Source organism: Sander vitreus, chromosome 10, assembly GCF_031162955.1.
Source record: "Sander vitreus isolate 19-12246 chromosome 10, sanVit1, whole genome shotgun sequence".
In the NCBI taxonomy this organism is placed as follows: domain Eukaryota; kingdom Metazoa; phylum Chordata; class Actinopteri; order Perciformes; family Percidae; genus Sander; species Sander vitreus.
The window spans coordinates 31,989,788-32,017,508 of record NC_135864.1 but is presented as its reverse complement, the minus strand read 5'-3'; the positions used below and the strand labels follow the sequence as shown (position 1 = coordinate 32,017,508).

The following is a 27,721-nucleotide window of genomic DNA, read 5'->3' as shown; positions in this document are numbered from 1 at the left end:
GTGGTTTGTAAGCCTATTAGTGATAATAAAGCAGATGAGAGATGCAGTGGTGTGCTGCTGCATTCTAATCAATGAGTTACACAACATCACAGCGTTTTCTAAATCTATATCAGTTGCTCTAAATGAGCCACTATCTTGCTACTGGCCAGAGTTTGTTCTGTGTGCTCCTCTGAGCTGTGCTGCCAGGAGAAACGTGAACTAAACCAGCGAGCCTGTAGTGTATGTATTGACACTCACGCAGCCCCATGTCCTGGGCTCCCTTGGAGCTAGGAAATGGATTTTACTCCACTAGATGCAGCTGTTTCTACTTCTGACACTACAACATAATCCATCACTCCAGTTTCTAACCAAGCAGTTGGTTTGCCAGCAGTGTGTAATTACAGCTTCTGTACATACTTGATATTAGAGTAGGACTGCTTGCTTTTCTCTGCTTTTCCTCCTTAGCGTGGAGGACACTGATTGGCAAGATCACGTCATCAGCAGTTATGACATCATTGAGCATCAGGGCAGTATGACGCTGTGATGTTACAGGGCAAATAATGGGATCAGTTCAGTCTAATATAGTGGCAGACACTAACATATTTCCCCCCTTTTGTCTTTTTACTGAAAGATAGTAGTGTCTGTGTAAATGAGAGTGGAGCAGCTAATTTGTTGAATAAGAGCTGAATTAACAAATCGGCCATCTGACACAATCCAGGCTGCCAAGTGAATATAAATGTTGGCCACACTGTTTCAACTTACTAAACTAAACAGATCAGGTACATGCTGCATCACTTCAAGCGATGTTTGGAGGACAGGGCTCCCTAGTGGTTAAACCCAGAACAAAAAGGGTCCCAGACAGTGTATAATTAAAATACTAATTAAAACCAGCACAAGTCCAAACAAACCACCCAGGTTCCCTTGCAATCTGCAGGCTATGGAAGTTATTAAATACAGGTGAAGAAGACAAGACTGCAGCCAATAATCTGTCGCCTGTTCAGGTGTTCATATGTAATGTCACAAACAGCAGTTATAATTTTAAGATGCATGCACAGGCACGGTGGATTAACAGGAGACCATGCGTATCAGTGTAGAGTCCTGGACCAGATCCAGCTCGGTTCCGTGACATCTGTTTCTTCTAAATGGTGGGAAAGGCAGCGAAGCCTGTTTGGGACTCTCTCCGTTTGTCATAGATTCAGCCACATGTTTTGTTTGCAACACTGATACACAGGAGACGTTGATACCAGAACCATACAGCACATGTCAGATGTTTGAGGTGGAACATATTTGCATACATAGTGTATTTTCAAAATGTAATTCAATAGAGAAAACAGACAATAGAATCTCAGATGAAAGGCAATTGCAAATTTGGCAAAGCTGTAAGAGAATGCAATGCCCTAATTAATCATCGTCTCTGTAAGATTAAAAGGGCTTCTATTGTAACAATTAAATACACAATGCAAACTAGAGCCAAAGACTGCTGTATGAAAAATTGAGATTTTAATTACAATGAATTGAAATGGAAAAGACTCAAAATTGCACACAGCAAGCTAAGGTGACTCAAACCATACCAGAAAGCATGCATTTAAAATGGCCTTAGTCTCCCTTAACACAGCAGACAAAGCTCCCATAGAAAATATAATACAATACCATTAGAGGTATACACTAAATTGAATACTGAGTATCGCTAACAGTGGTTAACTTAGTTGTTTAGCTCTTGTTTGTGTGAACACTAAATTAAACAGAAGCACATTGAAATACTTAAAGAAACCGCATACAATGTGTGCTTGAAGTTTTAGTTTCATACTATTACTATATTGCTCTTAATATCAATAAAACCCCTGAAAATCCAACAATAAAATGATCCCACTAACCACTAGCTCTGCAGAGCTGAGGGGCACTGCAGAGTTAAGTGGTGATTTTCTGTGGGTTTGTCACAACAAGCAACGCCTTTAAATTACACATTGTCACTTGATCCATAAGTAATATAAAAATATTGACAGGTCCTCCGCCTCTGTATTGATCCTCTACAGTTCTGAGTTAATTCTTCTTTGAGATAAACATAGTTTGAGTCCTTCCCAGTTCCAGCCAACAACAGTGGAGGCTGCTTTAGATTCATTAATATTTATAGGCTAACACAGGATTTTACAGGCTGACCTGTCACCGTTGTTGTAACTGCTGCTGTAAAAATGCATCTCAGATGCAGAAGCAGTCTCTTCACAGCTGACTCTTGGCACAGGTGAAGCAGTGGGCCCTAAACACACACACACACACACACACACACACACACACACACACACACACACACACACACACACACACACACACACACACACACACACACACACACACACACACAAATCCGCACACACACTGTGACTTGTAGTGATTTAAGGTTAAAAGCTGCTCTTGAAGGGGAAAAGGTGATTTTAGCACAATGTGCGGACTCTGAATAGGCAAGCCTTATGTTTGCTTGATCGTGTTTTCCTTACCCTGTGTGTGTGTGTGTGTGTGTGTGTGTGTGTGTGTGTGTGTGTGTGTGTGTGTGTGTGTGTGTGTGTGTGTGTGCCGATCTTACCTATTAGGATGGGAATTACTTTCCTCTTCAGTGGCAGCATCTTCTAGGTTTGTGACCATGACAGGGAAATTGTCTATGTTATAGAGGTTAGCAGGGCTCTCCTTGGGCCCTGATGAAAGACATATGCTGTTAACAACTTCTGCTCCATCAAATTTGCCGGACAATTGAATTCAGTAGTTTTTTTCCTAGTCTCACTTTGCCAGACCTTCCAAAGCGCTGAAGGATTTCAGGATTTTTTTTCCTAAGATTTAAATGCGTGCTGCGTACCTGTGACTGCTCCTACTGTGAGTTAACTGAAGCCATTTTCTGAGCTGGCCTGGTGCAAGTTTTATTTGTATAGCTCTTAATCACAGTTACAGTCTCAAAAGGCTTCACAACACCCACATCATGAAACAACAAATGTGAAAATTGGGTTGAATCTGCTGATCAGCAAAGTGTGGACATTATACAATACTGAACAAAAGGCTGGACTAAGAGCTGTGTTTTTTCTTGCTGAAGCCTGGTGTGTCTGGGTCCAAAGATGTGAGGTGATGGGTTTCAGTCCGTCTCACTGTTGCTGTTGACATCCTCAGTGCTGTCAATGGAGCGACGCACACCCACTGCCAGCAAGCAGGACTGCCAATCAATCAACCAATCAGCAGATCATCAACACATCATTCACAGCTACTCCTTTTATCTGCAAAGCTATGCAAAGCAGCAATGACCTAATTAGAGTCCCCCCCACACACACACACACTGGCAGCTGTACTGGTACAGTCAATGAGGTGGCTCATTGTGATGAATGGATGGGCGAGGGCTTTCCCTGGTGTAATTCTTTCACCTGCACCCATCAAACGACTGGTTCATTAAGTCAAAAAGTCGTGCTTGTCCTCTGAAAGTTTTCCCATCCAGGGTAAATGAATCGGAAACAAATCAAATCCAACAACCTGCAACAAATTTCCAGAAGGTCACATCATGGGATCATTTTACATAATCCTTGATCTTTCCTCAGATGGTTGCCTCTTAAACTAATTTTGTAATTTTTCTAATGTTTTCAGCTAGCTCTGGTTCTGTGACAGCTTTGACATTGCGATTCATAGAGGAAAGCTGCTAGCGTGGCTTGAAAAAAGTATTTCAGTCAGAACAACTAACACTACAGGATGGATTGCCATGGAATGTTGTACAGACATTCATGGTACCCAGAGGATTATTCCTTATAACTTTGTGCCACCATGAGGTTGACATTTGTGTTTCTGAAAAGTCTAGATAACTACTAAAATGTTTACATTTATACCAATACTTTGGTTTACGACCAAATAACTGCAAAACTAATGACTTTCCAAACAGTCTCAGCTGAACTTTGTGTTTAGGGCTAATTAGTCAATGTTGCATGCTAACAAGCTAACTAATTAAGATATGACATAGCACTTTAAGTCACTTTTAGTTGTAATCATTAATATGCTTTGTGTATGTACTTTTTAGCATTTCAACTAAGTATTATATTATTACTAAGTATTTTATTGAGATGTGTGTGTGTGTGTGTGTGTGTGTGTGTGTGTGTGTGTGTGTGTGTGTGTGTGTGTGTGTGTGTGTAAACGGTAAACGTTATACCTGCTCAACAACAAGTTAGCATTGTCATTGAGAGCAGGTTAGCTGCTGATGTTAGCATTTAGCTCAAAGCCCCGTTGTGCCTACAGTAATGTTAGGCTAAGTGCAGCCTCTTATAAACTTAACTTTATCTGACCCAACCAATCTCATCCTCATGCCCCTCTATCTAGCATTAGGACCATCCTAAAGACAAAATATGTACTTTGGGACAAAATAAACATGATGGAATTAATACGCATACATTTAGCCTACTTTTAGACTGTGGGCTGTAGCCTATCAACTTCTGTTAGGCATTACAGCATCGACTTTCGACGTCGTTCCACATTTGTTTAGCTACTAAAGAATTTTTTACAATACAGTAACCGGTAACACCTCAGCTTCTTTTAATTTTTCTCTCCGGTTGTCTGTGGCCATTACAATCTCCATTACGCCAAATGTAGTGGCTTTCTGTTTCAAAATGATATAGCCACTGCCCCAGCAACAGAGTTGAATGTCCCTTTGTTGTCGATCCGGGCACCATGCGTTCGTCGTATGAAAAAACAAATCTCTCCTACAAAACGCTAATGCAGCGTGTGTTGATGAGGGAACATAATCAATACTGACGGATTATTTACTGATATGGAATAAGTTGAAACAAGATGTTTGGTCTCAACTAGTAAATTAAGCTAGGACTCTAAACTTTCCCTCGTGTTCCCAAATTCCCTTTATTAATTATACCGCACCCACAATGACTACGGTGTGGCCGATTTGCCAATCAGTGGCCTAGCTGTCAATCAAAATCAGTGAATCAGAACTATAACCAAAAGTATGGGAAGTATTGACATAACTATTGAACGGCTATTTTGGCTCCTACACCAAGGTCATTTGGGCACTTAAAAATAAAAAAAATACTGACCGCAGTTAGGTCCCCACCTACACACCAGGTTATTAAATCTGTGCGAAATAAAACGTGAGAAGTAAGCCTATATAGGTTCGCCTACGTTTTCTGGGAGGTTGGCGGAGACAAAAGACACAGAGGAGTCCAGTGATCTGCCATCTGGCCCGGGCTGGATGTTTCAGCACCACGGACAGCGCACACAGCACCACCGCTCTATTATGAATGCTTTATGATTTCCAGAACGATCTACCTGACAAACAACAAACCCTTATGAGAACATTATGCAAATGTGACGTAGACATATCACAGTATGTAGCCTGTGTATGTGCGTAATTCCATTGAGTTATATCATTGTAGAAATGATAAGAAATCAAAACTCAGCTCATTCACCTTTTATTTGCAGGAATACTAATTACTAATTAAATTCATTGACTCACAGCTACTGCTACTAAACGGATTTCACGACAAGGCTAGGGGCTTTTAAAGGGATGTGAAGAAATGAATGTTACTGAAAGCCAATGATTTCTGTTTCTGCTGGTGTTTGTTTTCACGATCACCAACCAAAAGTCGTTTACCCACCTTTTCATTTAACACTACGTCGCTATAAAGTAACTACGGGGCACTTTAGACACATTTAAAGTCCCTGAAGGAGTGTTGCAGTGATTTGAAGGCCTGTGGGTCATCCGTCATTGGTCCACAGGACCCTCAAGCATCTTCGGCTCAAGCAGCCGCCTCCTTCTCTGCCACAAAAACGCCACACACCATTCAATCCGACGACTCGGCGGACTGCAGATGATCTCTTCAGGAGGAAATAAAAAAAAAAAAGGGAAAACTTTTGGCCAAGAGAGTGCATCAGGAGTCTAATGGACGGTTAGGTAATCTGGGGTAAAGTGATCATCGCTTGTGTATGGATTATCGATAAGTGCAAAAAAGGAGCGCGTTCTTGGCATTAGTTATTTATATATTCCTGTAAAGCGGCGGGGATGCGAGAGAGACGCCACAGTGGCGAGGATCGCCCGCTCTGAACCGGAGGAGTCACTGGCAGATGATGTCCCAATGTGAGAGTGCTTCCAGAGGACACGAAGGAGGATGAAGAAAGGGGGAGAGGGATCGAGAGCGGCAGAGGTGGAATATAATGAAGTTGAGTGGGAAAGGACTGTGCACCGTCTTCTCCAGCACCCTCCTCTTCGTGTGCGCCCTGAGCGAAGTTGTCGTTGGATTAAGATGCGTCTCGTTGGGATCTACGGTGAGAGCGCATTTCCACCTCGGCGCCGCGGCCGGGGCTTTCTACTCCGGGATACTTGTGGGAATCGGGCAGGTCCTGCTGGGTACCGCGCTGCTCTTTTGCATGGACAAGCCCGGTTGCAGGAATTTCTTTCTCCTCGGGGTTGTGGTCTTCTTGTTGGGAGTCCTCACCGCCTTCTCCGGGGCGGTGGTGGACGGGGACACGGCTTCTCTGGTGGAGAGGAAATATACCCACTACTGCTTCCCCTCTGTGGTTGTGAGCCCTGCCTGCGAGCAGCTGAGGGATTACCAGCGGAGTCTGGTCGTCTCCACTGTTCTCAGCACCTTGGAGTGCCTCCTCGGGCTCATCAACCTGGTGGTCATCAAAAGGTACAAAACCGCGCAGTTTTCTAGGAACCGGCAGTCTCAGAGGCAGCGCGCCGGTGCGATCCTCTTCAGCGAGGAGCGGGACTGCTCGGCGGATTTACAGCCGGTGTCTTACATCAACCTGGGTGTTTTTAATGTGTTTGACGAGGCAGGTGCAGAAGTGCAGTGCGGGGGACACCCGTCAATCGAGCTGCCGGGATACTCGCCCACGGACCCGGAGCTCAATCATTGCTTCCCTTTCTCCTACCCGCTCCCCAGCGAACTGCCGCCCGCATACGAAGACATTTTCCCCGCTGAGGCATGCAACACATAGCCGCTATGGAGCAGCCCCAGCAGCGCTCCCCCCCTGTGACAATCAATGACTTTGTGCTTAAACACCCCCCCTCTTCTCCTCCTTTTCCAACAACCCCAACAAAAAGCAGTAAGTTTCCCAGGAGGACAACAGCAGTGGATTTTAAGACACCGGATTCCTTCTCATTCTGATGTTTTCTAACATAATAATACTACCTGGTATTGTAGTACATCACCAGACTGATGGAGAAAGTGATAGAGGTCCAGACAGCGCAGGCAGATCAAGGCCTACAACGCAACAGCTTGCCAGTATAACAAAAGCAGAGTTTGTGTTTTGAATGTTTGCTGTTAACATTTTTACTTGTGAATAAAAAGTGCATTTAACCTCATCTGACGTCATGAAGCTGCTGCAAGTAGCTTTTGGAAGTCCCGTTGATACAACTTCATTTTCCAGGCGTTAACTAACTTCTGCTGATTGTTATGGGGCTGTGCAGTTAATCAATTTAACCATTTTTATTTTATAATAATCAATAGCTGTGTAGTCCACTTTACAAGCAGTTGTTTTCTACTGCTCATCATTTGGGGAAATACCTGGAACACATCATCATCATCATCATCATCATCATCATCATCATCATGCCAAAATATTGCCAGAAAAGACCCAAACTTTAAATGCCACTTTAAACTCACACTGCAGTGATTTATTATTGCTTCCATAAAGTTGTGGAACTCAAAGAGATCAGTTTAAAAAAAAAAAAAAAGAGCATTCAAAATCGAAGTAGCAGAGGAAAAAACATTCTGACTTTTAGTCCCAAGTGTGGGTTAAGCTTCAAAAACACTATGTCCTACATTTCCCATTTTGCAACAGGAAAACATTTTTCATTTGTCTGCCTGGGAAACAGCCTTTAAAACTCCACACCCTCAGTTTGTAACACAGGCTTTCTGTCTCCAAGCCAAAACAGATAACCCTAATGACATCACTATGACATCATCGGGGTTACTTTCTCACACCTTGCAGTGCTGCTTCCAGAGCCACAGAAGACATAAGGCCTACATATGCTTTCCCAGGGTGTGTAGCACTCCTCATGACGAGTAAAGTCAACTTTAAAAAGTGTACATTTAATGGAGTGCACATTTAAGGTTCAGTTTTGTCAAAATTATACAGATAATAGATCAAAGATAGGCACGTAACTGGTAAGACTGATATAACTGCTATCAATGATAACGAGTATGTGGGAGGAAGGAGAGTGACAGTCGGAGCCTCGATGCATCGTAACTCTTTTTTTTAAAAATAGCAGTTGAAGGAATGATACAAGATCCTCATTTTGGGCGTCTTTTAATGCACCCCCAGATGTAGCAGGCTGTCCGGATATGATACAGAAGGTGGTCCTTCACTTTTTCTAATTTAAAAGATTGAAACTGTGCAGCATATGCTTCCCATATTGTTCCATTTAATGAGACTTGAAATAATGAATTAATTCCACCGCACACAAATAGCCCCATCAGCTCTCAGCATGGATCCTCCCAGCACCATCAAAACATGTTCAACCTCACTGTTACTAATTTCACGTAACAGCTAGAACAGCAACAGAACAAAAAGGTAGATGTGGCTGTTATCATTATGTGCCCACCCTCAGACAGCACTGCTCTGTGGTAAATCTAATTGAAATGGTCCTTTTCCCCCTCAAATTAAAGCCCTTAAATGAGCATCCGTAGCCAAATGTCTATTCAGGGGCATGTTGAGGCAGAAACTGTAGGAAACACTGTACTGGCTCAGTGTAATAATTCTCCTCTTATCCTTTTCAAACTGTGATATGGTGCTTTCCACTCTCTCATTCTACTTAAGTTGGGCTTTGAGTGCTAGAGCTGAATACAGGATAGAGAAAAAAAACCCTGCTCTTTTCTTTCTTCTAACATTAATGCCAGTAAAAAAAAAAAATACAGCTATAACCTAAGATTAAGCCAGCAACCCTCAAGAGAAGGAACGAGTTCTTTAGGTAGTGGTGTCCAAAGAAAGATACAAACAAAGCTAATGGTAGGAGCTCTATCCACTGACAGAAAACCAGACCAGAAAAGAGAATTTAGGTACAGACCCTTTCACACAAATAAGTTGTGTCCTTGCCAGCAGCAACTCTTCAACCTGCAGCACAGCAGTATCACACCAAGCTTCTAAGTTTCTTTTAAATCTGCTTGTGCTTGCAAAATTACATTTTCACCGGTATAATAGATAGATTTACCTTTACCTGTGGAGAAAGTTTCTGATAATGTTTTCTGCCTTCTTTCTCAACTTTTAACACCTTGAAATAAAGTAAAATGTCAGGTTTTGTAAAGATCGTCTTTCAGAGAGCTGGTGCAATGAAGCAGTGCTGCTTCTGTTAAGTACATGTTCGTATCACACACGGTGCTTTTTGCTCACCAAAAATGATTCGAAATTCAATAACTGAATTCAAGATAAGATGGCAAGTAGCTATAGGTAAATAGGCATCATTTAGTTTTACTGGACTGTCTATGAGTGGGATCTTTAGGACACTTAATGTGGTGTAAATAAACCTAAAATGTTAGACGGTGGTATAAACTACATGAAACTGTGATCTGTGTACTGTGATCCAAATCACTGGAAAATGTAGTACTGGCTTTTGATTACACTGAAAGTTATTCATCTGAAGATGTTTTCCATTTTCCAAATGATTGTCTGGTTGAATTAAGATAGAGAGATATTTCATATATTTTCAGGATGCACAATGTTTTTTATATATGGAATAATTGTGTGTCCAGAATATATAGAAGGTAAACTGTGCACACACATCATCACAAGATGTAGATTGATTGCTGATTATATCTTCAAGAGACTCGTGTGGACGCCCAGACTCACATTTTCTGACATTTACTGCTAAAATGTATTGCATTGACAACATGGGACAGTTCTCTGGCAGATTTTACTCCGAAGAAACTGAATGATTGAGTGAAGACTGAGCAGTGTTCATGCTTCTTAGAATAACTTTCTGCAGCACTATAACATTTCATTGTGCCAATTATGCCATTATTAACATCAGAGTGTAGTTTGCTATCACACACAGACCAGGGTCACATAGTTTGGAATCTATCTATCTTAAAAAAAACAATCCAGCTTTCTATGACATTTATTTGTTTGGGACATCTTGAGAACCGTTAAAGGTTGCTTGCAAGCACGTCAATCATGTATTGTAGAGAGATTATTATCACATGAAGAAATGTTACATTTTAGCAAACTATTCTGTATTCTATAATCCCATATGATGTTGTTGGACAGAGTGTGTTACATCTCATTTCAAGAGCTGTACTATAAGAGGGGTTCATAAGTCACAGTGGTGGAAAGAACTTTACTTGAGTATGTCCATTTCATGCCACTTAAAGTGCTCATATTATACTTTTTGGCTTTTTCCTTTTCCTTTATTGTGTTATATATCTTTTTTGTGCACATTATAGGTTTACAAAGTGAAAAAGCCCAAAGTCCACCCCAAAGGGACTTACCATCTCCAACAGAAAACACTGTTCACAAACTGCTCCAAACAGCTCTATTGTAGTCCAGCCTTTACTTCAGAGACAAACGTGGTCACTTTGGAACACACGCTATAATGCTCGCCTAGCTGCTAGCATGGCACGCCCTCATACTCTGCTTCTGACTGGCTAGTAGTCCTTACCTAGGTACTGTCAGGACACGCCCTCATACTCTGCTTCTGACTGGCTAGTGCGACTCCCAACAAAGATGGAACAGAAGTGAGATGTCTCACTCTGTAGCTAAAACAGAGAGCTCAACACACAGGGTGAAAAGAGGAGCTGCAGCAATGTGCAGTACAATAAAAATATGGTGTTTTTTTTTAAATTAAACCATGTAAACCTATTCTGGTACAACCTCTAAATACAATTATGAACCTGAAAATGAGCATAATATGAGTACTTTAATACTTATTCTCCACTAAAATTCAGAAGGAAATATCATACTTTTTACTGCAATACATTTATTTGACAACTAAAGTTTTTAGTTATTTGACAAATTTAGATTTAATGTATACAAAGCACATACTGAGCTTATAAAATATGATGCATTGCTTGTAGATTAATCTAATTGTATATAAAATACTTACAATTAGCTCCACCATGACAAACTAATACACTAAAATTATACTTCCACCTGAATGCATCAGTAATAACAATCCAATGATATAATAATAATGACAATGACATAATAGTTTAATCTCTCATTTCATTTCCTGCATAGTGTGCTTTGGTTTTCATGCTTTTAGTACGTTTGGCCTTCAATACTTAAATATTTTTACTTGTTACATAGTATTTTATATTGTGGCATTGCTATTTTTACTTAAGTAAAAGGTCCACTGTTAGCCTTATGTTAATAGCTAGCCCGTAAGTCAGATAGCTTTATCAGTCCCTCCAGAAAAACGCAATTATGCAATCGCATAATTCAATGCGTAATCAGCTAAAGTGATCAGATTTATGATGGGGGCCACATTTTTTTCAAATACGCCACACTTTCGCCGCATAAATTGCCTGATTTCATAATCCCCGCATTTTCGTTGCAAAAAAGTCCCATTTATTTTAGCAGAAAGTTGAAAAATGTTGCGTTTACATCAAACAAGAGCAGCCATTTTCCCCTGTTGCCATGGGAACGTTATGAAGTGACGTAATTACGCGATGTGAACATCATCGAAAAGCTGCAAACTCCGCGATGAAGCCACGATGAAACCGCAGTTTTTGCAAGTTCCCGCAATTTCATCGCATTAAAATGCATAAATATCCAGCATATTCCATCGCATTTTTTAGGAAAACGTGCCGCATAATCAAGGATTTTTTCCCGCAAAAATCACAAAAAAAACTCTTCTGGAAGGACTGCTTTATTAACATTTCACTCAACTCAGGGCTCTACTCATGTATTTCTGTCGGCATTTGGGCAACTAAACCAAAAAAAATTAGCTTTCATGGATAATCATAATGCCTTGGCTTTGTAACTAGTGATGATCAAGTTAGCTTAGTTAGTGAATTTACTGCTTATCTGGCACACATTAGCCAGCTACCTACTTGGGAAGCTAGCTAAGGTTGCAAGCTAATTACAGGACAGATTACAGATTAATTTACAGACAGAATTTTATAAATGTCCATACACTATGTATTTAACTAAAACTGTAGACATTATTTGTGTGGCTGTGGTGTTTGTCTCAGTCCTTCACTAGAAACAGATAGACTAATCCCACTAGCGATCAGATTGAGACAAAAAGCTAATCAGAAATGACCTGCTGTAATCATTTTATTTATTGTTTGAATTAAACATTAAACTTTTCTTCATGTCACGGTCATTCTCTACTAAATTTAATTAATGTGATGTAATTTTTTTTCAGTGCTCAAAATGTCCGATATTCAATGATCAGGTCTGAGAAACAAATCTAATTCAACATTTTCAGACCAAAAAGGTCCCATATTGTAAAAAGTTAGATTTCCATGTCTTTTTTTATTATAAAGCAGGTTGAAGTGTTATATAAAATGTAACTGTACTGTAACCACATGTACTGTGTAAGTATCAAAACGCTCAATCCACAGAGAAATGCACACAGCCAGTATTCAGAAACTGTGCCTTTAAACGAGCCGTCAGGATTTTCGTACGGTTGTGATGTCACAGTCATTCCCCGACTGCAATGACAGTAAAGATATGCTGAAGCGCAGATGCAGAAGACCTGGAAATGTTGACCAATCAGAGCAGACTGGGCTTCTCTGGGAGGGGGCTTAAAGAGGCCGGCGCTAAAACGGAGCGTTTCAGACAGAGGGTGAATACAGGCAGTGTTGGGAGTAACACGTTACAAAAGTAACGAAATTACAGTAATATGTTCCTTTTTGCTGTAACGCAGTAATATAACGCATTACTAATTACATTTTGGTAATATTATACCCGTTACAATCTCAGTAACGCGAGTTACAACGCATTTTAACCCGACATTTAGTGGTGTTTTTTTTTTTTTAAGAATTCACCAACACCGCAAAACATTTCTTCACAGGAAAAAAAAAGTGTTTTTTCCTGTTGCTGTATTCGATGGTTGAAATGACTGCAGAGACGGATACATTTGCGACATGGACATTATTTTCAGGAGTGTTTTACGCTGCGTTGAAGCAAGCTGTCCCGTCACTGTTCCCGTGGTCAGAGCCAGAACCAGAGACGGTAGTCTAGGGACATCTGTGTCCTGTCAGTGCCGACAGCAATGTGACCGAGCAACTGACAGATAACATGTCGGGAATTAATGTTTAGTCTTGCTACACGTAATATCATTAACATTAAGTAATTATACCGTAGGCTACTTCGATTCAATTGTAAGGTGCTTTAATTGAGTATTCTAATGTAATCCTACTTATTAGGCTACTCCTAGTCCACCACAATTCAGAGTCAAGTAGACTATTGTACGTTTTACTTAACCATTTATTTTATAGCTTTAGTTACTTTGCAGATTCTGATTAATAATACAAAATAATATGAATAAATGATGATGTATTAAAGTGGATAAAGAAGAGACTTTGTTGATCCCGTGGTGAAATTCACAAGCTACCTGCCAAGTCATACTTGCGCTTTTATTTTGGTGAAAGTAACTCAAAAGTAGTGTAAAGCATTACAATTCAGAGACAGTAATTTTGTAATATAACTAATTACTCTCACATGACAGTAACTAGTAATCAATAATGTATTACATTTTGGAAGTAACTTGCCCAACGCTGAATACAGGTATAATCAAACAGACAGTAAGAGAAAAATAATGTTTTTTTGTTTGTTTTTTTAACATTAACGCAGTAAACATGTTCTGGTAGAAACCCAAAATACAAATATGAACCTGAAAATGAGCATCATATGTGACCTTTAAGAATATATCCAACTAAATCACTCTCAGTTAATGTTTTACACTGTCGCTGTGTTTAAATATCAGCTCCATTAGACCTAATTATGAAATGACAAAGTGCATTCAACCTTACATGTAAAAACATAGGGAGATTAACTTTCTAAAAGTCACCACTGTGGGAGCAGTTTATAACCCAACGTCTTATCATGAAGAATGGATTTCTGCTCTGTGGTCGTTAACAAATGTCACCTGCCTGTTCACTGGAAAGAAAATCTAAAGATTACAAAATAAATCTATCCTGTATTTATTCGGGGATGCTGACTGAGCCTGGATGCTATTTTCCAGAAATTCAGATTCAAGTTCAAACAGCACACTGTCTTCTTCTTCTGATGGCTTTCAGGTCGTTAAGTGCCTTGCTTAGTGGCACCTCTTCGTGGTAATTGACCTGGTGACTTTTCTGGTCACATGCCTGCTTCTATGAGAAAATCAAACTTGCAAAAACACTAATGCAATATCAGAACTGCTTTAAAATGCCATTGACAGTGTGCATCTGTAAGTGATTAGCTCCATTAATGTATGAACTGTGCCTCTGACGATAGCTCATGATATCCTTTTTACCATATGAAAAAATCCAGCTGCTTGAGAGGTTTATTGATTGTAGTTGCACGTTTAAAAAATCTCCAAAGACGTGTCAGGTTGTAATGTAGGGCAGTCTTTTATCTTCAGATCTGTGTTTCTGTGGTCTGGAGCCTTTTTTTCTTTTCTTTCTTCCTTGTGGCTGATCCTTTGTTGGATACCAGTGCTGCATTAGTGTAATGACAGCCCCCGGCTCTGGTCACACAAAGTAAAAAACGCTGACTTGCATCTTTAAGTTCTTCACTCTGAGGAATATAAGGGAGGGTTTCTGCACAAGTGATTACACTGCAGATATTTGGATGAATGATGTACGTGGACAGGAGGAGTGTACAGCCGGCGTGAGCCAATGGAGCCCCGAGGCAAGGAAGGGAGATCAAAAATGTCTCTGGCGCTACTTGAGACTTGGCTTGACAATTAGCTCACTATCAAGTGTAATAACTTTTTAAATGCTGTAGTTCCAATTTGTGTAATTGCTCACACAGAGAAAATAACAGTTGTGCTGCTGAGAGAAACACAGATCTTGCATTAGATTGTTTTTCTCCATCTGCATACTTGTCTGAATATATGTCAAGGACAAAACTGACAGCCATACTTATGGGAAAAAAAACATCAATACCGCCTAAAAGCCTTTCATTAGACATATATCCATTTGTCCGTGTGCAGCTGCCAGGGAAAGTTGTGTCTGGAAAAGCTCCAGTGGCTTTTAAAAGCCAGCACTGGGCATTTCCTGAAAAAAATTGTGGTTCATTACCTATGTGTGAGCGTCCAAGCCATTAGACTCGCTTGTGCCAATTTCTGAAAAGCTTGATTCTTCTTTGTACTCTCTTTGAAGAGTTTTACAGATTCAGATTTTCAGTTTTTTCTCTGCAGGAGCAACAGTGTTAGAGCTGGCGTTATGACAGAATGCACTATGAGCAACACTTAGCAGCAGAACTACGTGTGGACTGTGTGTTCACATTTGCAGATAATTATGAATTTATAGCTTGAAGTGCTGGAATCACAATCAGAAGATACTGATCACACTGATATTGAATGCTTTGAAACCACTGTATATTATCCCAGTGTGTACTATGTGGTAGCTGTCATACAGCTCAGTTGTATTCACTGAAGCTGGTATATATTAAGTGCAAAGCCACACCCACAGGATGTAGTAAACATGTACATTGATAATCAGCAGCAGCACTTTAGTTTTCATTGTTTCAAACGTGTGATACAACAAACGCTGATGTTAAAATGTCCGACGTCAAAGACATACAAGCTTTTATTCAGGACTTTCAAAAATAAAGAGGCTGTAATTTGATCAGTTGTCATGGGCATAGAGATGGATCCGTTGACAAAAACACGCCACATGCTAATAAGCTCAGTAGCTGTTTTGATTTCTAGGGCTGCAACCATAGAAATAGAATGACAGTATTTAAGCGATGCACCAAATCCAGGATTTGGCTTTGGATTCGGCCAAATATTGGGCTTTTTGACGGGGTTCAGTTTCTGCCGAACCTTAGAATGTTTCTCCACCGAACCCTACGCTCGCACTACGTGCGCTACGCTGGTCGACGTAATGACGCCGTCGTTTATTATGGGAAGGTGTTTACGTAGGTGGAGCGTTCAATGCAGTAGGCTGTGAGAAAGTGAAAATGGAACTCGTGAGCAGAAAAAGTGTTGTTTGGCAGTACTCTCAGTCAAAAGAAGGCCATTCAAGTCCAGCTACATGTTCAATCTGCAATGCCGATTTGTCTGGTGGTGGCGAGGACCCTAAACAATACACAACATCACCGCTGTTACAACAGTTTCGTATGAAACATCCGAAAGAATCCGAGTTGTGCATGAAGGAATCTACAGACAGCAGCCAAAATGCAGCAACTTCAGGTACGGCAAAGGAAGGACAGTCACAGCTAAAAACTGTGGACGTTGTTTACTTCATTAATGTGTTTACTGTGTTAATGGACTGAGGATGGGAGGAGGATTCAGTATTGGGTTTCGGATTCGGGCAGAATCTTAACCAGTGGATTCGGTATTCGGCCGAACCCCAAAAATCTGGATTTGGTGTATTCCTATTTTATTTTACTAGTTCAAAAGAAAATGGCGCCCAGCACTGTGCTTTGACCATAGAAATAGAATGAGTCAACGCGCTACATTTGTCACAGTTCTTTGCAATGGCAATAGTACACAGAAAAATGGCTGCCGCTCTAACAATCCTGCTATGTTACTTTGAATGGGAATGTCTGTTCAACTTTCATTCTACTTCTTTGGCTACTACTAACAATTATTTTCATGATGGATTTTTCTGATGAGTATACTTTCACGATTAATCAATGAATCATTTTCCTTATAACATATTCAAAAACATTGAACAATTCAGATCACACTTTCCTAAAGCTGGAGGTGACGTCTTTGAATGTCTTCCAAACCCAAAGACAGTCAATTTACAAAGATATAAAACAGAGAACAACACATCCTCACACTGCAGAAGCTGAAACCAGAGAATGTTTGGCATTTTTGGATTAAAGACACATTTTCTATGGATGGATATTTTTTTCCAGTTCTAGTTAATTCAAGCATAGCACTTTTAGAACAAGTTCATCCTTGACTTTTGAAAGTACTAGTACTCTAGTACTTTGACAAAGCAATCCAAAGTCAAGGTCAACTTACCTGCTTTCTCTGGAACTTTAAACTGCACCACATGGTCTTCATTCACCTGTGACATTTACTGTGTGAGAGGATTAACAACACGGATAATAAGTCCTAAAAGTGAAATGAACTTGTTTAATAGCTACAGATCCATCTCCATGACAACTGAGAAAACTCCATCCACCATCCACATCCACCGATGAAGACCATGTGATTGTATTTCTAAAGCAGGGACCTTCAACAGGGGGTTTGGGACCCCTAGGGGTCCTCAGAGTCAATGCAGGGGGGCCTTCAAATTATTGTTAAGTCCTAAAATGAATCCAACATATTATTAGCAAATATAAATCCCCACTTATGATAGGCTTACCTATAGGTAAGGTAGTCACTAGCCACCCACAGATACATATACAATTGTGCCAATTATTACAATTATGAAGCTATTTTAATAGCTTAGTATTCTATGCACACAAAAAAAAGATGTATAAAGGCTTCAGGCCACCCTACACGTACTTGTAGGCCCAGTTTAATATGCAACTTCATGTTATACAATATATGTAGTAGGGGTCCCTGCTCAGTCTCTCTTTCAGCTAAGGGGTCCTTGGCTTAAAAAAATGTTGAAGACTCCTGTTCTAAAGTCAATGAGGACCTTTAATGTTTATGCCAAAGATAGTTTATTAGACTTGGACCAAACAGGGGTACAGGCTTTTCCACTTGACGCTAAAGGAGACTTTTAGCGTCAATAACAACGACAAAGGCACCTGACCAAGCGTCCGTATTTTACGAGATGGGAGTGAGAATGTGTTGCAAGTTGATACTGCAGGAGGTTGATAAGGAGCAGTGATTTAGTGACGGTCCGTCAGTACACTGTTAATGTACACTAACCAGTTACTGCCGTAGTGTCCACTTTCGACACCTATGTTAAAACACTTACTGGAAACGACCATAGACAGTATATAAACGACGAGGGGGATGAGCGTGACGAACGCAACACATGGCAGCTGATTGGACGAACGCGTCACGTGGTTCTTGCTGCTCCCGAATTTCAAAACAGACTCTTGTGGAGTGTGGAGTGCTGCAGGTCATGTCACATGAAATGTGACATGAAATGTCAAGTGGGAGAGATGAGGAAGGCTGCCCGGAGTTGGAGGATGCGCCAGCGTGGTGTATATAGTCTGGTGTGTGGAAACATTTTGGTTTTCATGTTACCTATGATGACAGCGGAAATAAAACAATAGATAGAACTGCCACTGTGAGCATGTATTGTGCAACATGCATTCAATATGCTAATTTTAGCTATATATCATATGCTGAAGTATATTTCTGGAGTGTTAAAGATTAAAAGAAAAAATAACAAGGACCGCACAGAACCGAAAACCGTGACCCTAAAACCGTGATACGAACCGAACCGTGGATTTTGTGAACCGTACCACCCCTAGTATTTTCTATCCAGTAGTTTGGAAAAAAAAACTCCTGAAATATCCTGTTTTGTTAGATGTGACTTCATGGTTTGTTACAAGCTATGTGATTCAAAATGACGAAATACTTTGTATAAAAGGTGAAAACACTTCTACTGACCTCCTGCTGGTTTCTCAAAAGTGGTCGATGATGTCATGGATGACTTTACAGTCCTTTAATGAGCGACTGACTCCACCAACACCAACCCGCTTCTGGATTTGTGGATTACAATCGACCCATCTCACATGACAGAGCGCTGAATGAATAAATAATCCATGCTTTTCCTCGCTGTTGATATTTAATTATCTTTTATACTCAGAACAAACCATTTTGTTCTGTTTGTCTGCCAACAAATGAGCATGGAAAGGTATTTTCTGTTATAGCTAACTCCTGGCAAGTTTGTTCCTGCAGTTCTTAATACTGAAGATTATCATGTTAATGGAATTGCTGAGTGTCACATTTCTCACCTAAAACTTCTCCAGGAGAGACACACTGCCATATTATTCTACATGGAGTCATTACTGTATGTAGAAAGTGCTCGCAACACATCCTGACATTTAAGGTGGAGGAAAGAAATACGTAGGTTTTCAGGTCAGAAACATCTCCATATTTGTTTGCTGTAACTTGGACACATATACTCTAATGTACAGCTTTTATTAATGAAAATGTTAAAAGTAGTTCACGATGGGTTAACAAGCCGTTTCACTGCTGTGTAAGTCAAGCCAGTAGTAATTTTATGCAAACAGCAAGTGTTCCCCCTCAGGCTTCTTAACAACTGAGCAGAGTTTAGTGAGCTGGGCTCCTCTCAGTAGCTTGGAACAGAAAGTGTGGCAGAGAAGCAGTGAGGGGAGAAGAAGGGGAACCCTGGCAGCATGTGCAGCCACAGAGGGAGTCGTGTGTCAATCAATAGCTCCTGCAGTGGCTGGGTTTTCAGAGGGAGCCAGTTCTAAACTTGCAATAACCTCTTTGGCTCGCTGCCATCTGCCACTTAGCAGACAACTCCTGGAGCATCGAGAGAGCGTTAAGAGAGAGAGAGAGAGAGAGAGAGAGTGGTAAGGTCGCTTTCACAGGGAAAGCTCCAACTCAGAGGCACAACATTCGTTCTCCAGCTGCTCTATTCTTGTAATTAGTACTGTCTGCTGGAAGGTCAGCAATAGTCAGTTAATTCACATGAAAGAGAGCACAGACAAATCAACAAGCTTTAACTCAACGTTATTTATAAAGCACCTTTCATACAAAGATGCAGCCCAGAGTGCTTCACGTAGCAAAATTCAAACAGAAAAAAGGTAAACAAAATTTTGCAGGACAAAAAAATTGCAACAAAACAATAAAATCTTAAAAATCAATCAATAAAAGTCATGATAAATTAAAAATAAAAACAGCAGGGTAAAAATAATGTATAAACCAATGATTAAAACTTAAAAGGACAATTCCGGCGCATGAACACTAGCGTTAGCAGCTAACCACCGATTTGCGGTAGCTAGTTTCAAGCTAGAGACACATTTGATTAGCATGAAAACAGATCCCAGAGAACGGTCGACTCGGTACACATATGTTATTAACCCCTAGGTTCATTTTACGCCGGAATTTTCCTTTAAAAAACTATAGCGTTACTCCAAATTAAAAACCAGATTTAAAATCATACCTGCAAACTCAGAAGGGCTAAAAAAGGTGACACATCTCTTTACCCCCCCCCCCCCCCCCCCCAATGTAAATTCCTGTGTCCTAAGTCTGTGTTGTTTTTCAGACAAAGGCAGCTACAGTCTTGTGTTGGAATCCTCTACAGTGAAATTCAGACAAACTTTTACACCGTTTAGCTGTCAGCATTTTAACCGTGTTTACTCCAGCTGCTAGCTAACGGTAGGCTAACGCTGTCGAGTGTAGTGTCAACTAGCGTCCCGTGCGGCAAAGTTTCCGTTCCCTCTAACGTCCGTTTTCGGAGCATCAGAGAGAAGCGCAGACATTTAAGAGGCACTGAAATCTGCGTTGCAATTTAGTCCGGTAGATAACGGTCGTTAAGGCACCGGTGCCATATTAGCACCGGGTCTCGGTAATTTTCTTATAGACAATTAGGTCATCCAGTAAAAAAAGAGATACAATAGTCTAAACCACTGGTTCTCAAACTGTGGTACAAGTACCACTGGTAGTACGCGAGCCCCCTCTAGTGGTACGCAGATGGAATCTTTAATATATTTTAAAAAACTGAAATAAATTAATTAAAAAAACATAATATAGAAATACTACAACATTTTCAATAATAATACTTTAACTATGATCAGTAATATTGTTTCGATATCAGCTTGCTAACGTTACAAGTTACGTTACGTTCATGGATGGAGTGCGCATACATCCATTAGTCACGAGCTGTGATGGCAAGACAGTAAGCAGAGGTAAAATAGAGTTTCAAAAACACTGCAATCATAGCTCCTAACAGGAACTATTAGGACGAGAAGTGGGGATGAGGAAGAGAATATTTCAAGCAGCCCTGTTGAAACTATAGTGGATGACGGACAGTGAACCGAGCGAAGTGCTACTCGCTACTAAAGCAGCGGCTGTAAAGTCTCCTGCTAGTAGCAAACAGTGCAAAACAGTAAGGAGATTTGACGCGAGTCGCCTCAAATTCAGATTCAGCTAGAGCGGTACGGAGGAAGTACAGCGTGGTTGTGGCTGTAGGCAATAAATATTGTTTTTAGGAATAAACCTGCCTCTGCGTAACCTGTCCCTAGCTGAATAGGGTAGGCCTATGCTACTCTATTTTAACGTGGGCCATAATGGTACTCTGTTAGCCCTGCTACACCCTGCAGTTCCCTGCTATGCCCTGCTACGTCCTGCAGTGCCCTGCTACGTCCTGCTACGCCCTGCAGTGCCCTGCTACACCCTGCGGTTCCCTGCTATGCCCTGCAGTGCCCTGCTACGTCCTGCTACGCCCTGCAGTGCCCTGCTACACCATGAACTACTACAACTACTATTTCTAGTCATAGTTCCATTATCTTTATTGTGACTATTATTGCCACTGTTCATCACACCTCCCAACTGGCACCATCAGACAACGCCTACCAAGAGCCTGGGTCTGTCCCAGGTTTCTCCCTAAAAGGGAGTTTTTCCTCGCCACTGTCGCACTAAACGCTTGCTCTGGGGAATTACTGGAATTGTTGGGTCTTTGTAAATTATAGGGTGTGGTCTAGACCTACTCTATCTGTAAAGTGTCTTGAGATAACTCTTGTTATGATTTGATACTATAAATAAAATATAATTGAAATTGAATTGAATTACTGGTGGTGCATAGAGAGCCTAATATTTTCTGAAGTGGTATGTGGGAGTATGAGGGAGCATTTCAGCATCTTTCTGAGTAAAACACAAAGGTCTTTGTCGATATTTCCACGATGAAAAAAGAACGTTTTAATGATCTTGTTAAAATGAGGTCAGATATTCCAACAGCATCACACCCGGGGGAAAAAGGGGGCTTTGCCCCCTCAGTTGAATTTTCTGCCCCCTTTTACAGCATCACACATCCATAAAACGTACAAACACAACACACTAAAAGCCGCACGGAGCCACAGTCCCTCTGCAAAATAGCCTCGGGAAGGAACTTGTTTTGGTGGAACATGTCCATCCATCCATCCATCCATCCATCTTCATCCGCTTATCCGGGGTCGGGTCGCAGGGGGTAGCAGCTCCAGCAGGGGACCCCAAACTTCCCTTTCCCGGGCCACATTAACCAGCTCCGACTGGGGGATCCCGAGGCGTTCCCAGGCCAGGTTAGAGATATAATCCCTCCACCTAGTCCTGGGTCTCCCCCGAGGCCTCCTCCCAGCTGGACGTGCCTGGAACACCTCCCTAGGGAGGCGCCCAGGGGGCATCCTTACCAGATGCCTGAACCACCTCAACTGGCTCCTTTCGACGCAAAGCTACTCCGAGCTCCTCACGGATAACTGAGCTTCTCACCCTATCTCTAAGGGAGACGCCAGCTACCCTCCTGAGGAAACCCATTTCGGCCGCTTGTACCCTGGATCTTGTTCTTTCGGTCATGACCCAGCCTTCATGACCATAGGTGAGGGTAGGAACAAAAACTGACCGGTAGATTGAGAGCTTTGCCTTCTGGCTCAGCTCTCTTTTCGTCACAACGGTGCGATAAATTGAATGTAATACCGCACCTGCTGTGCCGATTCTCCGACCAATCTCCCGCTCCATTGTCCCCTCACTCGCGAACAAGACCCCAAGGTACTTGAACTCCTTCACTTGGGGTAAGGACTCATTCCCTACCTGGAGAAGGCACTCCATCGGTTTCCTGCTGAGAACCATGGCCTCCGATTTAGAGGTGCTGATCCTCATCCCAGCCGCTTCACACTCGGCTGCGAACCGATCCAGTGAGTGCTGAAGGTCGATGATGCCATCAGGACCACATCATCTGCAAAAAGCAGCGATGAGATCCCCAGCCCACCGAACTGCAACCCCTCTCCACCCCGACTACGCCTCGATATCCTGTCCATAAATACTACAAACAGGATTGGTGACAAAGCGTAGCTCTGGCGGAGGCCAACTCTCACCTGAAACGAGTCCGACTTACTGCCGAGAACCCGGACACAGCTTCGCTTTGGTCGTACAGAGATTGGATGGCCCTGAGAAGGGACCCCTCACCCCGTACTCCCGCAGCACCTCCCACAGTATCTCCCGGGGCACCCGGTCATACGCCTTCTCCAGATCCACAAAACACATGTAGACTGGTTGGGCATACTCCCAGGCTCCCTCCAGGATCCTTGCAGAGTAAAGATCTGGTCCGTTGTTCCACGACCAGGACGGAATCCGCATTGTTCCTCTTCAACCTGAGATTCGACTATCGACCGAACCCTCCTTTCCAGCACCTTGAGTAGACTTTACCGGGGAGGCTGAGAAGTGTGATACCCCTGTAATTGGCACACACCCTCTGGTCCCCCCTTTTAAAAAAGGGGGAACCACCACCCCGGTCTGCCACTCCTTAGGCACTGTCCCAGACTTCCACGCAATGTTGAAGAGGCGTGTCAACCAAGACAACCCCTCCACACCCAGAGCTTTAAGCATTTCTGGACGGATCTCATCAATTCCTGGGGCTTTGCCACTGTGGAGTTGTTTAACTACCTCAGCAACCTCCACCAGGGAAATTGATGCCAATCCCCCTCATCCTCCAGCTCTGCCTCTACCATAGAGGGCGATTAGTCGGATTTAGGAGTTCCTCAAAGTGCTCCTTCCACCGCCTCTATTACCTCCTCAGTTGAGGTCAACAGCGTCCCATCCTTACTGTACACAGCTTGATGGTTCCCCGCTTCCCCCTCCTGAGGTGGCGAACGGTTTTCCAGAAGTACCTTGGTGCCGACCGAAAAGTCCTTCTCCATGTCTTCTCCGAACTTCTCCCACACACGCTGCTTTGCCTCTTTCACGGCAGAGGCTGCAGCCCTTCGGGCCCTTCGGTACCTTGCAACTGCCTCCGGAGTCGCCTGGGATAACATATCCCGGAAAGACTCCTTCTTCAGTCGGACGGCTTCCCTGACCACCGGTGTCCACCACGGTGTTCGTGGGTTACCGCCCCTTGAGGCACCTAAGACCCTAAGACCACAGCTCCTCACCGCAGCTTCAGCAATGGAAACTTTGAACATTGTCCACTCGGGTTCAATGCCCCCCAGCCTCCACAGGGATGCACGAAAAGCTCCGCCGGAGGTGTGAGTTGAAAGTCTGTCGGACAGGGGCCTCCTCCAGACGTTCCCAATTTACCCGCACTACCCGCTTTGGGCTTACCAGGTCTGTCCAGAGTCTTCCCCCACCCCCCTGACCCAACTCACCACCAGATGGTGATCGGTTGACAGCTCCGCCCCTCTCTTCACCCGAGTGTCCAAAAACATATGGCCTCAGATCAGATGAAACGATTATAAAATCGATCATTGACCTTTGGCCTAGGGTGCTCTGGGTACCAAGTACACTTATGAGCATCCCTATGTTCGAACATGGTGTTCGTTATAGACAATCCATGACTAGCACAGAAGTCCAACAACAAACAACCACTCTGGTTTAGATCAGGAGGCCGTTCCTCCCAATCACGCCTCTCCATGTGTCTCCATCATTACCCACGTGCGCGTTGAAGTCCCCCCCCAGCAGAACTATGGAGTCCCCGACTGGAGCCCCATGCAGGACTCCACTCAAGGTCTCCAAGAAGGCCGAATACTCTGAACTCTTGTTTGGTGCATATGCACAAACAACAGTCAGAGTTTTCCCCCCCACAACCCGCAGGCGTAGGGAGGCGACCCTCTCGCCCACCGGGTTAAACTCCAACGTAGCGGCGCCAGCCGGGGGCTTGTGAGTATCCCCACACCCGCCCGGCGCCTCACACCCTGGGCAACTCCGGAGAAGAAAAGAGTCCAACCCCTATCCAGGAGTATGGTTCCAGAACCAAGACGTGTGCGTAGAGGTAAGCCCCACCAGATCTAACCGGTAGCGCTCCACCTCCCGCACAAGTTCCGGCTCCTTCCCCCACAGAGAGGTGACATTCCACGTCCCCAGAGCCAGCCTCTGCTGCCCGGGTCTGGTCCGTCGAGGCCCCTGACCTTCACTGCCACCCATGTGGCCGCGCACCCGACCCCAGCGGTTCCTCCCACAGGTGGTGGGCCCATGGGATGGAGAGATGTCCGCCACGTAGCTTTTTTGGGCTGTGCCCGGCCGGGCTCCGTGGCAAACCTGGCCACCAGACGCTCGCTGACGAGCCCTCCATCTGGGCCTGGCTCCAGACGGGGGCCCCGGGCTTCCTCCGGGCAGGGTCACTTCATCCCTTCCTCGATTTTTCATAGGATTTTTGAACCATTCTTTGTCTGGCCCCTCACCTGAGACCACTTTGCCTTGGGAGACCCTACCAGGAGCACAAAGCTCCAGACAACACAGCCCTCAGGTTCAGAGGGACACACAAACCTCTCCACCACGATAAGGTGATGGTTCCCGGAGAAGGTGGAACATGTGTACGTTCAAAATTTGTTTTAGTCGTGCAACAGAAAACTCAGATTGGACAGTCTAGCTAGCTGTCTGGATTTACCCTGCAGAGATCTGAGGAGCAGTTAACCATAGTCCTCACAAATCCACCAGAGTTTAGAATGTTCCTTTAGCTAACTGTGTCTGTCTGCTGGGCAGGCAGTGTTCTGTGGGATTAATAGAGCTTTTTCACTGAAACCGCTGTGTCGGGAAACAATGCTGATGAGAACGGTGAGACTGAACCAAAACAGGTTTTGGCTGTAAAACCAAAACAAGGTAAAAGATGTAGAATTTGGGGGAAAGTGCCGGGTAATAAGTCTCTGTAGTCTTCACTACGGGTGAGTTTATTGTAGATATATTAATGAGATTTAACTAGTTTTAACGCAGTGGTCTTCCTGATGTGTAGTCTAAAACAATGGAGCTTTGAGAATTATTTAATTTGTATTAATTAATTAATTCAGTATAGCAGTGACTGAATTTATTGGATGACATGATAAAAGCTCTGTGAAATCAACCAAAACATTAATAACAAAGTGGGCATGTCTGGGATGTATACAAATGGTATCAAAGAACAAAAAGGCCAAATGGGATTTTAAGAATTTCCAAATATGTGAATGCTCCATTTACAGCAGCTATAATGCACATTATTCAAGCCATTTGATAATAGAATGCCTAAAATCGCTTACATCATTTGGGAAAAACATGAGTTGCCAAGAGAAGAATCATCCTGTAGAGCCGACATCCTGTTTTGTATCTAATTGTTCTCCAACTGTCTTCATCATTCTGAAACCAGAACACAACAAATGTAGAGGAAGACTCATTCTCCATACTCCTGCCACCTAAAAAGAGGCAGAAATTGTCTGATGTGATATTTTTTAAGTAACGTAACGTAAGCAGGGTAGAAATTTGGCAGAAACATTACTAATCTTGAAACCAAGGCGCTATTTCTCCAGTAACACAACTTTTGCTCTATTGATTCTCCGGTTCAGTCAAGAGTGGGTGAACATGACAAAAAAGTTGAAGGTATTTTAAAGCCTTAAAAGATTCTGGGGTTTTGAGAAAACATTCTGGGCTGGAGCCCCAGAAGCCCCCCTCCTCGCTCCGCCCGTGGGAATGTCCTGTTTGATCTGAACCGGAGCACTTAGACCTCAGTGATAGCCATGGAGTGTGCATAACAAGGGGGTAAGCCAGCCTCCGCAAAGCGTACCTACTATGGATCCATTTTGATGCTTTGATGCCATTCATTTTGGCGTCACTTTGACAGCGAATAACTTTACATCTGAAGCTTTTAAAGACTCTATTTGTCCATTGTTTATTTCTAAAGAAACACAACAATGTATAACAGGCTCTATTACCTTGTATCTCACGTTATGGCTCCGTAGCAACTGTTTTTGTAAAAATAGAAACGATTGTGTCATAACCACTTACTGTCGTATAATAGAGAAATTACCGTATAGTACAGGAGAAGCTCGCAGGCAGTTTGGACTTACATTAGCTGTTTAAGGTTAATTACTAATGTTAACTAGCATTTTAGTTAGCAATAATTAGCCTGTGCCTATGTTATCTCCTTACATATACCCAGTGTTGGGGAGTAACGGAATACATATACCGGCGTTACGTATTCAGAATACACATTATGAGTAACTGTATTCCGTTAAGTTACAATTTAAATAGTTGGTATTTAGAATACAGTTACATTGTTGAAATCAATGGATTACATGACGATACTTCTGTTTCACGGGTTTATGCCACTCCGCCATCACCGGAAAAGTGCTTCTAATAGATTTCACTGCTCTCCGTTGCAAGTCTACAGCTTTGCTTTGTCCATTAATTCTACTGTCTATGGTGCATAACAACCACCATGTTTTATCATAAAGTGGTTTACATGCGTACCTGGTAGCACAAAAAAGAAAGAAGCTGAGACCAAAAAGAATCTGAGTGGTCCTTTGCTGAGGCAGCTACTCAGTGCTGTGGCCAGGTCTTCTGTGCCCAGAAACCCTCTGGTGGAGCGGCCTCTTGGATCTGCTGACTGGTATTGTCAGGCCAAAAGAACCGCAGCCTTGGTGGTCATGGAAGCAAAAACTGGAGGGCAGGACAAGTCTGGTGGGTCCACTGAAGATTACTTTTGGTTAATCAAAACCGACGGACCTCATGCAGGTGGTAACTATAACGATAGGCACACATGTAATGTCAGTTTTAAAGAGAGCGAAGAGATTCAAATAA

The 27,721-nt window shown here is 42.6% G+C and overlaps 1 protein-coding gene across 1 annotated transcript; it reads left to right on the top strand.

Moving 5' to 3' along the window:
* Nucleotides 1-6,156: 6,156 nt before the first annotated feature.
* tmem271 (transmembrane protein 271) lies at nt 6,157-6,945 on the top strand. Its single transcript, XM_078261201.1, has one exon. It carries the CDS (start codon nt 6,157-6,159, stop codon nt 6,943-6,945), a length of 789 nt encoding a protein of 262 aa, XP_078117327.1.
* The last annotated feature ends 20,776 nt before the right edge of the window (nt 6,946-27,721 follow it).

Bases quoted from the DNA above. Each gene is read 5' to 3' on its own strand.
- tmem271 (XM_078261201.1), top strand. From the start codon at position 6,157: ATGAAGTTGAGTGGGAAAGGACTGTGCACCGTCTTCTCCAGCACCCTC.